Below are 13,310 nucleotides of genomic sequence, written 5' to 3'. Positions count from 1 at the left end.
GAATGTCAGCCTACCAAGTACTCTCAAGCCTGGATTCAATTCACTGGGCCAGTGTGTCAAAACAAAGCCTATAAATCTTCATGTATTGGTAGAAAGGAGCTGCAATGCTTTTATCAAACTCTCAAATAGGCCCATTTCTCTATCATAATTGAATAAGTATACTTTTCAAAAAAATTCATGAACCCAAGGGAAGCCTAGCTTTTGTTTCCTGTATACATGCTTCATATTGGAAGAATTGTACCATATATATATATATGTGTGTGTGTGTGTGTTTGTGTATATACATACATATATATATGTATTAAGCAATATAAAGATTTTTAAATTCAAAACTAATCTTTAAAACTTATTTATTGAAGCATAATCCACACTTCTCACCTTTTAAATATTATCCTGAATCACATGACAAGAGAATGCTAACTTAAAATTTCCATTATTATTTGTATTAACTTAGAATAGCAAAGACATTAAGTATAATAATATTTACTGTATAACTAATGGATAGAAAACAATACAAAACATTTGGAACATTCAGAGTGTTCCCCTTTGCTGCCTTCATTCAGGTTGAAGCAGGTTTTAACAACGGTTTACATTCTGTAGCACTTTGTTAGCTGGGAGCATGTATTCTCCATGCATCCCTGGACTTACGATGAGGGTTCTCAGGAGTTCTTCACTGGGATGGGAGGCAAACCCACAAGCATAAAGAAACCTCTCCTGGAGGATAACACTGCTGTCACTTTTGAAATCCAGGAAGTCCAAGATGGCTTCTAATGAGTCTGGGGTCTGAGCAGAGGTTACAGCATCCACCAGCTGAGGTCTGTAAGGAAGACAGAGTCAGGAGTGCCTAGGGTGTGCCACCACTCATGGATTCGCCACTGTTTCACCTTCCTAGTGATTGTTTTATTTGAAAAAAACAAAACAACAACAAAAAAATAAGACTTTCTCTGAAGTACCCACAATTACATTTAAATTTCTTTCACACTCAAATTATCTCAGTAGATACAACTAAATTAATAGTATTAACTCAAGGTAAATGTAATTTGGATGTTGATAAATAAAAAATTATGTAAGTAAAATTATAATAAATCAGGAACAAATTCTTCTTTTTTTGTAAGAATAATAATAAGAGCTGCAATTCCAAAAGTTAATTCTATTTCTCCACATAACTTTGCAAATACATACACTTCTCAAATGCATAGGTCAGCAGCAGTAGTATTATTTGATGTAAAGATAGGAAATTCTTTTTACTTTACCTTGTACCCACAGGAGAAATTTTTCCTCTCTCTCTCTCTCAATGTAAAGACCATGCGATAGGCATGTAGACAACAAAAATGAAATGCATGGAAGCAGAATGGTACTCCTTTGGGAAAATTCTGGGCGAGAGATTCTGGTTATCAAGAATCTTTGGTTGAGACTATGCTGGTAACATCTCTGTCACTAGCTGTCATAATAATGAACATTAGTTTAAAAACATGCAGCACATTCATATAAACACACCAGAATGTGCTTAGAACCCTATACTATTTTTTTAAAAAATTTAATATTTTTATTTAGAAGAAAAAGTAATAAAGACTGAAAAACAATGAGATTTTCTATCCACTGGGTCACCTTCCAAATGGGTGCAAAAGCCAGACCTTGCCCAGGCCAGAGCTAGGAAACCCAAACTATTAAGGTCTCTCACATGAGTTGCAGGACCCTAAGTACTTGGGTCATCTTGGGCTGCTTTGCCAGGTACATTACCAAGGAGTTGGATTTGATATTAAGACAACTGCCTTGGGCCCAGCCTGATGGCTCAGTAGCTAAACTCTCACCCTGCAAACATCAGGATCCCATATGAACACCAGTTTGTCTCGGCTGCCGGACTACCCTTGCAGCTCCCTGCTTATATAGCCTGGGAAAGTAGTAGAGCATGGCTCAGAATCTTGGGACCCTGCACTCACATGGGAGACCTGGAAGAAGCTCTTGGCTCCTCACTTTGATCTGCTCAGCTCCAGCCATTCTAGCCACTTGGGGAATGAACCAGCAGACAGATGATCTTTCTCTCTGTATCTCTATCTTTCTGCAAAATCTGCCTTTCCAATAAAAATAGATAAATCTTAAAAGAGAGAGAGAGACAAACAATTGCCTTTACCAATACAGTTTAAAGCTCTACAACTAACACAGAACCCCTAAATTCATGATAGTTGCATATCTTCTAACTTCTGGTTTAAATATTTGTTTTTGAAGTCAGTAACTAATTTGTGGCTATTCATATGGAATTCTATCAGTCCTCTAATTTTTTTAAAGTCCAGTAAATAATAAACAAAAGCAAGAATAAATAGACTTTCAGAGAAAAAAACTAAATTATTTCCTTGAGGAACTGAGTCCTTAAAGCTTGGTAACTGCTACTGCTTATGACTATGCAACTTGGCTAGTTTCCACCTGTGTGTAGGTTAGTAGATAGTTTCTGCTGTTAGATTCAGAGAAGCTTGCTCTTTAGCATCAACCACGAAAATTGGTACCATACAACAGAATTTAAATTGATCATCAGTTCTATATCACAAAAGCTCCATATTTACAAATAAAATGTAAGAATTGAATCAACTTTTTTTATTTTTACTTTTATTGTCATTTTATAATGCAGTTCCACAGGCCCTGAGATTTCACTTACCTACTCACCTAATCCCCCCGCACCATTTAGTTCCCCTATATTATTACCAGAGTATAGTTCTTCATGAACTGTTAATGTATATTTCATTGTTGTTATTATCTCTAAATAAACTTTATTATGTCTTGATCCTATCAGTATGAGGCTAAACATTAGACTATTTTTTTTTAAATTTTACTTCTTTTTATTATTATTATTATTATTTTTATATCATTTTATGATATAGTTCCATAGGCCCTGGGATTTCTCTTACTCCCTCCTCATTTCCCTCCCCCTCCCTGAGTACCCCTATATCATTACTATAGTATATAGTTCTTCATAAACAGTCATATGTCCATCATTGCAGGCATGGACAATGGCTAAGAGTCCAGCACCCTATTATAAAGATATAACAAACAGTTTCATTGGGAGCCCATTTTTGGTCTGGAAGTAGAGATGCATACTGCATTACATCTGGATATGACAGTCTCCATTACGCAGTTACTACACATTCCCTTAAATGAAAAGCCACAAAATAAAATCAACAACAGGAAGAATAAAGAAAGTAATAATGTCATGAAGATGCTACTGAATGACTAATATGTAGCTGAAGAATTGAAAAAGAAAAACAAGAACCTTCTTGAAGAAAATGAAACTACCATATGATCTATGAGTCAGTGAAAAGTTTAATCAGAAAGAAAGTGTTTTGAAAGGATGAGACTAAAAAAAAATCAAAATCCACGAGATATAGATTCCACTGATCTTTATTGGTGAGATATGTCTCTTGGAGGCAACAAATAGATGGGCTTTGTTTTATTAATCCAGTGTATTTATCCACAATATTTGATTGATGAGTTTAAGCCATTTACATTCAGGGTTGATATGAATGGGTGGTAATTTGGTCCTGTCATTTTAACAATGGGTAGTTCATTGATTTAGTCTTCTGTTGTTATTTTACTGGGATGTTCTTCACATTTGCCTTTGGTTTTGGTGGGCACTATTCCTTTTCCCTGTCAAGAGAACATCTTTCAGTATCTTTTGCAGGCAGGTTTGGACGAGGTATATTCTTTTAGCTTTTCTTTATCATTGAAGAGTTTTATTTCATTTTCAAAGACGAAGGAAAGCTTTGCTAGGTACGTTATCCTGGGCTGACAATTATTTGCTTTTAGAATGTGGAATATGCTGCTCCATTTTCTTCTGGCCTGTAGAGTTGCATGTGAGAGGTCTCTTGTGAATTTAATTGGCATCCCTTTATATGTCAATTGACTTTTTTCACATGCACATTTAAGGATCTTTTCCTCATGCTTGATTGAAGAGAGCTTGATTATCATGTGTAATAGTGAAGATCCTGCTTTTTATCAAGCCTGTTGGGGTTCTGTGCCCCTCCTGGATGTTGCTTCACAATTCTTTCTCTAGATTAGGTAATTTTTTTCTTTATTATTTCATTAAACATATTTTTAAATCCAGCTTCTCTTTCTGCACTTTCTGGAACTCCCATAACTCTAATATTTGGCCTTTTAATAGAGTCTTTCAATTTTTGAATACTTTTTTAGCTTGACCCAGCTCTGCTTCCAGCTTTTTGTTTCTTTCCTCCTGGCTTCAGGAAATATCTTTCAATTCTGAAATTCTTTCTTCTGCCTCCTTCCTTCTATTTTGGAGACTCTCCACTGTACTTTTAATTTGCTCCACTGTATTCTTTATTTCTGATATATCAGCTTTTATTTGATTCATTTCCTGTGTGACATGTTCCTTAATTCCTTGAACCTCTGTATTACACACTTCTCGTTGTTGATAAGAAGCTTTATAATAAGTGTTTTGAATTCTGTATCCCCCATTTCTCGATGTCTTCCTCAGTTAACTCTGATGTTGGCAAAGGGTTTTGCTCCTTTGCAGGGGAGTCTTCAGTAATATTAATTGTGCCTTTGTCTCTTTTGCTCTTAGTCACTGTACTTCTGGTTGGCAGATTCTTCTCCTTGGGGCAGGTTTCTAAGCTGTGTCACCCATGGGTCTACAGTTTGATTTTACGTTTTGTGGTTGGCACATGGCTCTTGGTAGCAGTCACTTGTGCCACTCCCTCCAGTGAGTTCCTGATCTGGGTTCTTACGTTAGATTTCCAGCATGATCTCTGTAGCCCCAGCTCCTGGCTCACCAATCTGCTCCTCCTGTGATACTGTGCTGAGGTTGCACCATTGTCTGTACAACCTTTCTCCCACTTCCAGATCAAGCAAGTCACAGGATTAGGGAGACACCAGGTGTCCTATATAGCTAGATTGCTGGTGGTACTGATCTGGCCAGACCTATAGGCTGTTATCTCTGAGGGCCACACAGAACTATTTTGACCTGTATGATGCCAAAGTTGGTATTATTTTCCCTGTGGGACCAGCACAATGCACTGTGTTTAGTGAGTTCGCTCCCAGCTCAGTGCATGCACAGCTTACTGTTGTCCTTGCAATCTTAAAAGTTTTTTTCATACTATAAGAACTGGCATCTAATGTGCCACTACTAGAGTTCTTGATCTGCTGGCTGTCAGGTCTGAGGGCTACCCAAACCTATCTTTGGTGAAACCTATAGGATTCCACATTGTTGCAGCTCACTGAGCCAGAAATGAGTTCACTCCCAGCTCAGTACATGTGCAATTCTGTCCATAGCCTTTGCTTCGCTATACAAAATGGGGCCCAATACGAATACAGGGGGCTGACTGGGCTGTGAAATGAGCCCTGTGTCTGCACCATCTGTCTGGGACCTGCCACTCTGTCTCTGCTCCTGGTCAAATAAGAGACCAGCAGGATGGGCAGTTCTTTGTCTGGGTTCACCTCCTGAGCTCCCAGTGAATGCCCCTTCCCACCTTGTTGCTGATGGAGTTTCAGCTGCTCATGCAGTTCAGATCATTGTTTGCTGAATGCCGCTGGGGTATCAGTCACTGCAACATTGCACCACTGTGTCCACTGCTTTCCTGTGTCTGTCAGTCTCCAAGTATCCCTCTGCTGTCATTCTGTCCTCTCCTATTTCCTGGACTGTGTTCTCTCTGCTTTACACTGGCAAATGTTTCTCCATCTGTGTAAACATGTCCTTACCCTATTCTGTCATCTTGATTCCAAGAATTGAATCAACTCTTAATTACATGTGATAACAAATCACACTCTCATCAAATATGTGGCAATGTATGCATTTTATCTCTCCAGATTGCTTTGGGTACTTACCTCCATTCTCAATTGCCTATAAAACAGTGACTTCAGTTGGATCACTAGTAAAAGCACATTATTCAACTGAGAAAGTCGATACTTCCCATTTGTTGCTTTAATCAACTCTGAAATCTTTGCAGTTAGATGGATAGCTTGGGAACACAATTTTAAAAGAAAGCACAGCAGCAGATGCATCAGCGTGTCACAGAGAAGCCATGATCTCCTCTGCTTGGATACCACTCTAGTCTTGATATACACTCATAAGCATGCACACATAAAACAAATGTTCATTATTGAGTCACTGTCGAAACTTATTACTGAATTTTTGGTCATGTGAGCACTAAACTATTACATCCACCATAAAAAAAAAAATGCACAAGACAGATGGGTTGGAGGTGGGGGAGTTGATATCAAAGGGGGACATTTCTTGCTTAAAAAAGAAAAAAAAACCCTAAAATGTGCTGAGAGACAGTCCCACACACAGTCTGAGAAACTTACAATACATCTTTGCTTTCAGCCTGAAGGATTTGGAGGATCTCCTCTCTCTTCGCAGTCCTGAGGTGCTGGATGAAGCCTAGGAAGTGACCAACAGCCTCAGCTTTGGAGAGGTTGTCAGGCTGCAGGTGACTCCTGATGGAACGCCAGTGTTCTGAGAGCTGCAAAAGACAGCCAGATGCTCAGACCCTAATCACAAGCATGAACATCCATATTCACAAGCGGACCTCTCCCCAGAAGGGAAACTGCTTGTACAAGACAAGCAAATGAAGCCTTTATATCTTACCTCAAGATAAAGGATGGCTCCCAGCCGATATCACATTCTCATGACTCCCAGCAGCAAATACAGAACCCTGGGGGTCCTATGCATGATTCATCTATAGGCAGAAGTCTACTATTGTTGAGCTTGGGCAATGATTAACTGGGTTCTGGGAATATAGATCATCTCAGGGCTACACCAAGGGATTGTTATATCTGAGGCCAATATTTGACTACCATGGTGAAAGTATGCAGAATTTTAATAAACAGTAAAATATTTCATGAGTGAAAAAAAATGGAACTGCGAAAGAACTGAATCAGTTTTGTAATTTAACTGCACTGCACTGAAAATAGTACAACAGTTTGTGCTTTGTATTTTTCTCTCACTGTACTGTTTATATGAAATTCAGTTTTACTATTCCTGAGATCTGATTTGCCCCTTGCCTGTATCTGGTAGAGTGTCATTCAGATAAAGGAATTTTCACATATACACCACTATTAGTCTGCCATGGTTCCAAAAGTAGTAAATAGCTATAATTCTAATTAACAACATCTTTTGACTATGAAACAAGCGATGGAACTTAGTCTGCACATTTACTTTGTTTTGGTCAGGAATATGGTAAATACCACCAGTAGACTCCAACTCCCTAACTGATCTGCATGAATGGCTTTTTAAATTCTTCATTCATTTGAATAAGTAACTTTCTAAATTTTAGCTACCCAAAATTAAGAGGATACTTCAAAGCAAAATTCCTACTATACTTAGCAAAATATTTACTGCATCTCATGTCTGGGGGCAGACAATATAATAATATAAATTTAGAATTTTTTCTTCTTTAAAGAATTACAATAGTGGAACTGGCACAATGACTCAATTGGCTAATCCTCCCCCTTCAAGAGAGTCAGATTGTATCCTGCCTGTTCCACTTCTGATCCAGCTCTCTTCTTATGGGCTGGGAACACAGTGGAGGATGGCTCAAAGACTTGGAACCCTGCACCCACATGGGAAACCTGGAAGAAGTTCCTGGCTTCGGATCAACTCAGCTACAGCCATTGCGGCCTCTTGCAAAGCAAATCAGTGGATAGGAAACCTTTCTCTTTGCCGCTCCTCTCTAAAATCTGCCTTTCCAATAAAATTGATCTTTTATAAAAAAAAAGAATTGAAATAGTGAAACATGACTGAAATTGGAAAAGTTAGTTTCCAATGACACATAGCTTTGATACAATGAATAATTATTGAAAGTCTTAGGTGGAAAATAATGCTTAATCGCATAAAGCTTAATCACTGTGAAATAGCTCACTGAATAAGAAAGAAGGCTTTGTTTCATTAGTCATTTTCCTAAGCTAATTTCTATCCCATAAGATATTAGAAAATTTTATTGGGACATTAATTGACATATTAAAGAAAAATAGAAGAAACAAAGTTTGAAAATGATGGTTTTGTGCTCCAAGATGTTTTGGTTTTCCCTTTAATTTGGTAAATTTTAGAAACTAATATGGAATTTGTGTCTTGCACATTAAACAAATTATGGTGTTAGTTCTCAGTGATTCCATTTTTCTGAACACTGCTAACGTCTAAGGCAAGAGTATCTCCTAGCAATTGCAGAGCACAGAGCCAGCGTTTGCCTTCTTGAAAAAAAGATTGCATATTAGGGAATGTTGAATTCAAAAGTCATTTCTAAAGTCATACTGATCTGATGCATGCAATAAATGAAATTGCTCTTTGCTGAATCTAAAGTGTTTCAAGATAGTCTACAGTTTGCCTTAAAAATGGGGTATTTTATTCCAGTCTGTGATACAGGAAATGGAGAGCATGGGAAAGACATGCTCTCTAACAGAGGCAGAGAGCTTACTGTCAAGTTCCAGTCCGCACAGCTATCCTCAGAGCACTGAGAGTGTGAGCATCGCACCTGCCTATAACACTGCTAAGTGGCAAAGTAGCAAGATTCAGATCCATTTCCTATACATTACACTTCCCCATCTTCATTAGGCCTTCTTTCTCCTTGAATTTTAGGTGGGACTTTTAAAAGGTTGCCCCCTTAAATCATAATGTTTATTTTCAGAAAATGTGTTACACATTGTTCAGGTGCATATTATTTGGCTACTAGCATCATAACTCCATGGTGGCTGATTGCTCTTCACAAACTCTTTATAGAATTTATCAATGTTACAATTGGGGACAAAAGAGAGCTAGAGTTTTAAGCCATGATTAATCCTACATTTGTTCAAACTTACAGAAAGGCAGCCTTTACACTCGCTCTGGAAGACCTGCCCCACAATGGGAATGGCTGTGTACTTTGAATCCACAGCTTTTACTACAGTTTCAACCTTTTTGCCAGGCATCAGTCTTGGGCCTGCTTCAGTCGTCTTCAGCTCTAATTTCTGCCTGCACAACAGCAAAGAGAAGTTGCACATTATAAACATTCTTTTCAATGAATAGGATATTGATTGTTATTATTTTGGCAACAAGACACTAATTTATTCCAGTTGTACATGGCCATATCTTTCCAACTGAAATATTTGTAAAGGTAACTGAAACCCTGAGATAATCACCAAGGTGTTTTTGAAAGCATCAATTTTTCTTAAAAAAAAGTTTGAAACAGTTAAATCTGAATTTTAGAAATATTATAAGAGAATTCAGAGGTGAAACTCTGCCTGCAAACTGAACGTGATACGTGATATCAACCCTTCTGAATTTAGTCCAACTTTCTAAAAGTGAATTTTTAGCCTTTTGCATGTTACCTATTTAGTAAGATTGCTAACAAAGCTTACCTTCCAAAAATGTTTTAAATAATATTTTTGTCTGGCATGCTTTTCCAGAACCTGCCTCTCTAATATCCAAAATAGGGTCTGTATCCCTCTCCATGAGCCTGGGTAGAAAGGACCCTTACTGTCCCAACAGCATCTTTTAGGGCTGTGTTCTAAAAGGAAATCCATCCTTCATGTGGCACACCATTGGCACATACACCTCTGGAACACTGAGAGAATAATACAGTGATTGTTGCTTTTTTAAAAAAAATATACTGATATGCTTAGGTTGCTGTGTTAAATAGGAGTAGATATCTGAGAGACCTGGAAAGTGATTTAAAATGTTTATTTCATATAAAAATAATATAGATAGGGCCCGGCGTGGTAGTGCAGTGGTTAAGGTCCTCGCCTTGCATGCCCAGGAGCCCATATGGGCACCGGTTCTATCCCAGCAGCCCCGCTTCCCTTCCAGCTCCCTGCCTGTGGCCCGGGAAAGCAGTTAAGGATGGCCCAAAGCTTTGGGACCCTGCACCCGTGTGGGAGACTCAGAAGAGGCTCCTGGCTTCGGATCGGCATAGCATCGGCAGTTGCGCTCACTTGGGGAGTGAATCGTCAGACGGAAGATCTTCCCCTCTGTCTCTCCTCTCTGTATATCCGCCTTTCCAATAAAAAAATAATAAAAAATAAATCTTAAAAAATAATATAGATAATATATGAAGTAGGATGTGAGATTTTGTTTCAGGTGAAGCTTCAATACAATTTAAAATATTTACAGTTTGAAGTACACTTCTCCCAAGATTTTACATTAGGACTGGTTTCAGAGGAATTGGAAAAAAAAAACTGCTTATTTGTTTGAAAGGCAGAATGAGAGAGAGAGAGAGAGAGAGAGAATCTTCCTTCTATTGGTTCACTCCATAAATGCCTATGCCAGCCAGGAATGGGGACCAGACCAAAACCAGTAGCCAGGAATTCAATCTGCATGTTTCCCATGGGTGCAGAAACCTATGTACCTGAGGCATCCCTGCTACCTTTTAGAGGGTGCATGCAGCAAACTGGGAACAGGAACAGGGCCACGACTTGAACCCAGGCACTCTGGGATGGGATATGGGTATCTCAAACAACATCCTGACTGCTACAGCAAACATCTGCCCCTAATGCAAAGTTGGAAGCAATGGCATAACATGTAGCAGAGTGAAACCATTCTTTTATAAATTGAAATAATAAAAACTCTGATTTTTGAAATTTCAGTTAATCCTGTTAGAAATATTCTGACCAGAAAAATGTTCTCAAGCGGATATCACAGTCTTTAGTACTTAAATGTTATAATTCTTTCCACAAATTATAGCACAAACTTTTATGTCTTTTAATAATAATATAATTATACCATAATATAAAAATAATGTAATAATAATATAATAAACTCTTCAAGAAGAAAAAGATGAATGCCATCACATTTTAGCCTTAACATTGAAAACATTTGAAACCAAAATTGGAGAATGAACTTGGATAGATCAAGTAAGTTGTCTTTTTAAAATTTAAATCCTATTCAATGCATAGTTGATTTTTCATGGAGTTCTATGCAAAAACAAGTAGGTATGATGTACTATTATAGAGAATGTGAATAATCAAACCAAAATATGAATCACTGTTTCCAAGGAACTAACACTCAAAGTGAGGAAATATTTCGCACACATACATCTACTTGCAAAGCACAATAAAACTCCAAATAATAGCAAAGAAATAAAAATTTCAACAATGTCTTACTTTGATACTATTTTCCCTGTGATGGTTTGAAGGAAATTCAGTCCAAAGGCATGTGTCTCTTCTGCCAGCACAGCTGTCACAAAGCTGTCTTCTATTTTATAGGTACTGACAGATGTGGCTTTCGAACTGACACCCAAGACCTAAATAAAGAAATATCTATCATTGTAACAAGGAATCATCATTTTAATCTTCAAATCAAGGCACAAAGGAAACTATTTACACACATCTACAAAGTATTTGAATTGGTACTCATTAAATATGCATATGTTGAAACCACCACCACAAACTAAACATTATGACAGCTTCCCAATTAATCTCCAATAGGACATGATTATTTGAATAAATCACAGAAAGTGATACTGATCATACCTGATTAGGGGTTGAAAATCCAGATCTTGCTATTTTGCATGAATCCAAAGCCTTAATTTTGATCACACTGTCTTGGTTAGCCTGGTAAGTAACTTTACAATCCCCAGAGATATCTACCTAAAAAGAAAAGTAAGAACATAATGCTTGTGAATCTATAGGACCACTTGAACTCTAATGGAAAATAGTTTAAAATTTGAGGTTCTCAATGTGCCACTGGAGGAGGAATGGATGACAAGATAAAAAAGAATCATTAAAGGCTTTCTTTAGAGCATTAACTCTTTTCCATCCTCTTTGAGTATTATTAGCAACTTCTCAATATCCCAGGAATAACTTCTCTTGATGGCCAGTAAGAATCACAGGGCCTTGCTTTGTAGCTGCCACCCATGACTCTAACATCCTATATCGATGCCAGTTTGAGTCTTAGCTGCTCTACTTCTGATTCAGCTCCATACTAATATAACTGGGAAAGTAACAAAAAACTCAAGTACATGCAGGAGACTCAGAGTTACATGCTCCTGGCTTCAGACTGGCTCAGCCCTGGCCACCTCAGCCACTGGGGAGTGAACCAGTGTATGAAAATTCAACTTCTCTCCCCCACATTCTCTATAACTACCTTTCAAATACATATATACATTAACACATAAATTTTTAAAAAGAAAAAAAAAACACCAAAACAAATTAAAGAAACGATGCTCCATAGGAAAGTCATTACAAGACAGGGGGAATTGATTTTTGATGTTGTATCTATGTGTGTGTGTGTGTTTTTAAGATTTATTTATTTTTATTGAAAAGGTGGATATACAGAGAGGAGGAGAGGCAGAGAAGATCTTCCAACCACTGATTCACTCCCCAAGTAGCTGCAATGGCGGGAGTCAAGCTAATCCAAAGCCAGGAGCCAGGAGCTTCTTCCAGGTTTCCCACTAGGGTGCAGGGTCCCAAGGCTTTGGGCCATCCAGGCCACAGGCAGGGAGCTGGATGGGAAGTGAGGCTGCTGGGATTAGAACCGGCTCCCATATGGGATCCTGATGTTTTCAAGGCGAGGACTTTAGCCACTAGGCTATCATGCCAAGCCCATGTGTATGTTACTTTGACTAGCCGAGAATGACTGGAAATTTTTTCAAACCATGAGGTTAATTCAATTCACTATTAACCCCACCAACAATTTGAGTTTAGGCAATTGCATCCCAACACAAACTACATTTAGGTTCTCTGAACTTTTTCCTCATCTGTGCCAGTACCTGTAATCATCTTGCCTGTAATTGCATAAATCCACCATTTTCAACATTTTGGCCCAACATTGCCATCAGCTTTTCTCACCCACTCACATATTGACTGTTTTCTGATTAGAAAAGTTGGATTTCATGCTTAACTCTAGGCTTGATATGAGGAGGAAGAGACGGGACAGTCTACTTGACTTCCCAAGTTTAACCTTAGCTTCTGGCTTGGTGAACTAAAGGGAATTGACAGGTACTTCAAGACACTGGCAATACATCTAAAAAGACTTGCTCAAGTCTTTCTCAAACCAACATTGCCATCAGATTTTTCTCACTCGCAGATCAGCTGTATTACATTACCCTGTATTTAAGCAACAAAACAGTTAATTAAATGGCATAAACAAGACTTGTTCATCCAATCCTCTCTCACCCTTTACCCAATAAAAATCCTAATTAAAAACGCATAACAACATTATTGAAAAATAATATGCTTAACCCTTACTAAAATGAGTAAATACCTCGTTGCTGGTTCCGGAACTTAATTGCATCTGAAACAGGCTAGCCAATCCTCTTTTTAGATTTCCTATGGCAACTGGCTCATTTTGATACGAGTAGAACTCTTTGACCTAACAGAAGAAAAAGACAAACACCAGT

The 13,310-nt window shown here is 38.0% G+C and overlaps 1 protein-coding gene across 1 annotated transcript in view; it reads right to left on the bottom strand.

The window, feature by feature from the left end:
• LOC121147065 (microsomal triglyceride transfer protein) overlaps nucleotides 1–13,310 on the bottom strand; it is a 59,641-nt gene that overhangs the window by 33,071 nt on the left and 13,260 nt on the right. Inside the window, exons 4-9 of the mRNA XM_040966765.1 lie at nucleotides 13,175–13,282; nucleotides 11,443–11,559; nucleotides 11,074–11,213; nucleotides 8,797–8,947; nucleotides 6,307–6,464; nucleotides 649–817 (exon numbers count right to left, since the gene is read on the bottom strand). Of these exons, the coding sequence (XP_040822699.1) occupies nucleotides 649–817; nucleotides 6,307–6,464; nucleotides 8,797–8,947; nucleotides 11,074–11,213; nucleotides 11,443–11,559; nucleotides 13,175–13,282 (843 nt within the window). The remainder of the gene's footprint in view (nucleotides 1–648; nucleotides 818–6,306; nucleotides 6,465–8,796; nucleotides 8,948–11,073; nucleotides 11,214–11,442; nucleotides 11,560–13,174; nucleotides 13,283–13,310) is intronic.

The sequence above is a fragment of the Ochotona curzoniae genome, unplaced genomic scaffold (assembly GCF_017591425.1).
Source record: "Ochotona curzoniae isolate NIBS_2020 unplaced genomic scaffold, NIBS_Ocur_1.0 scaffold_4506, whole genome shotgun sequence".
In the NCBI taxonomy this organism is placed as follows: domain Eukaryota; kingdom Metazoa; phylum Chordata; class Mammalia; order Lagomorpha; family Ochotonidae; genus Ochotona; species Ochotona curzoniae.
The sequence above is the reverse complement of the archived record's forward strand: the minus strand, read 5'-3'. Positions and strand labels throughout refer to the sequence as shown.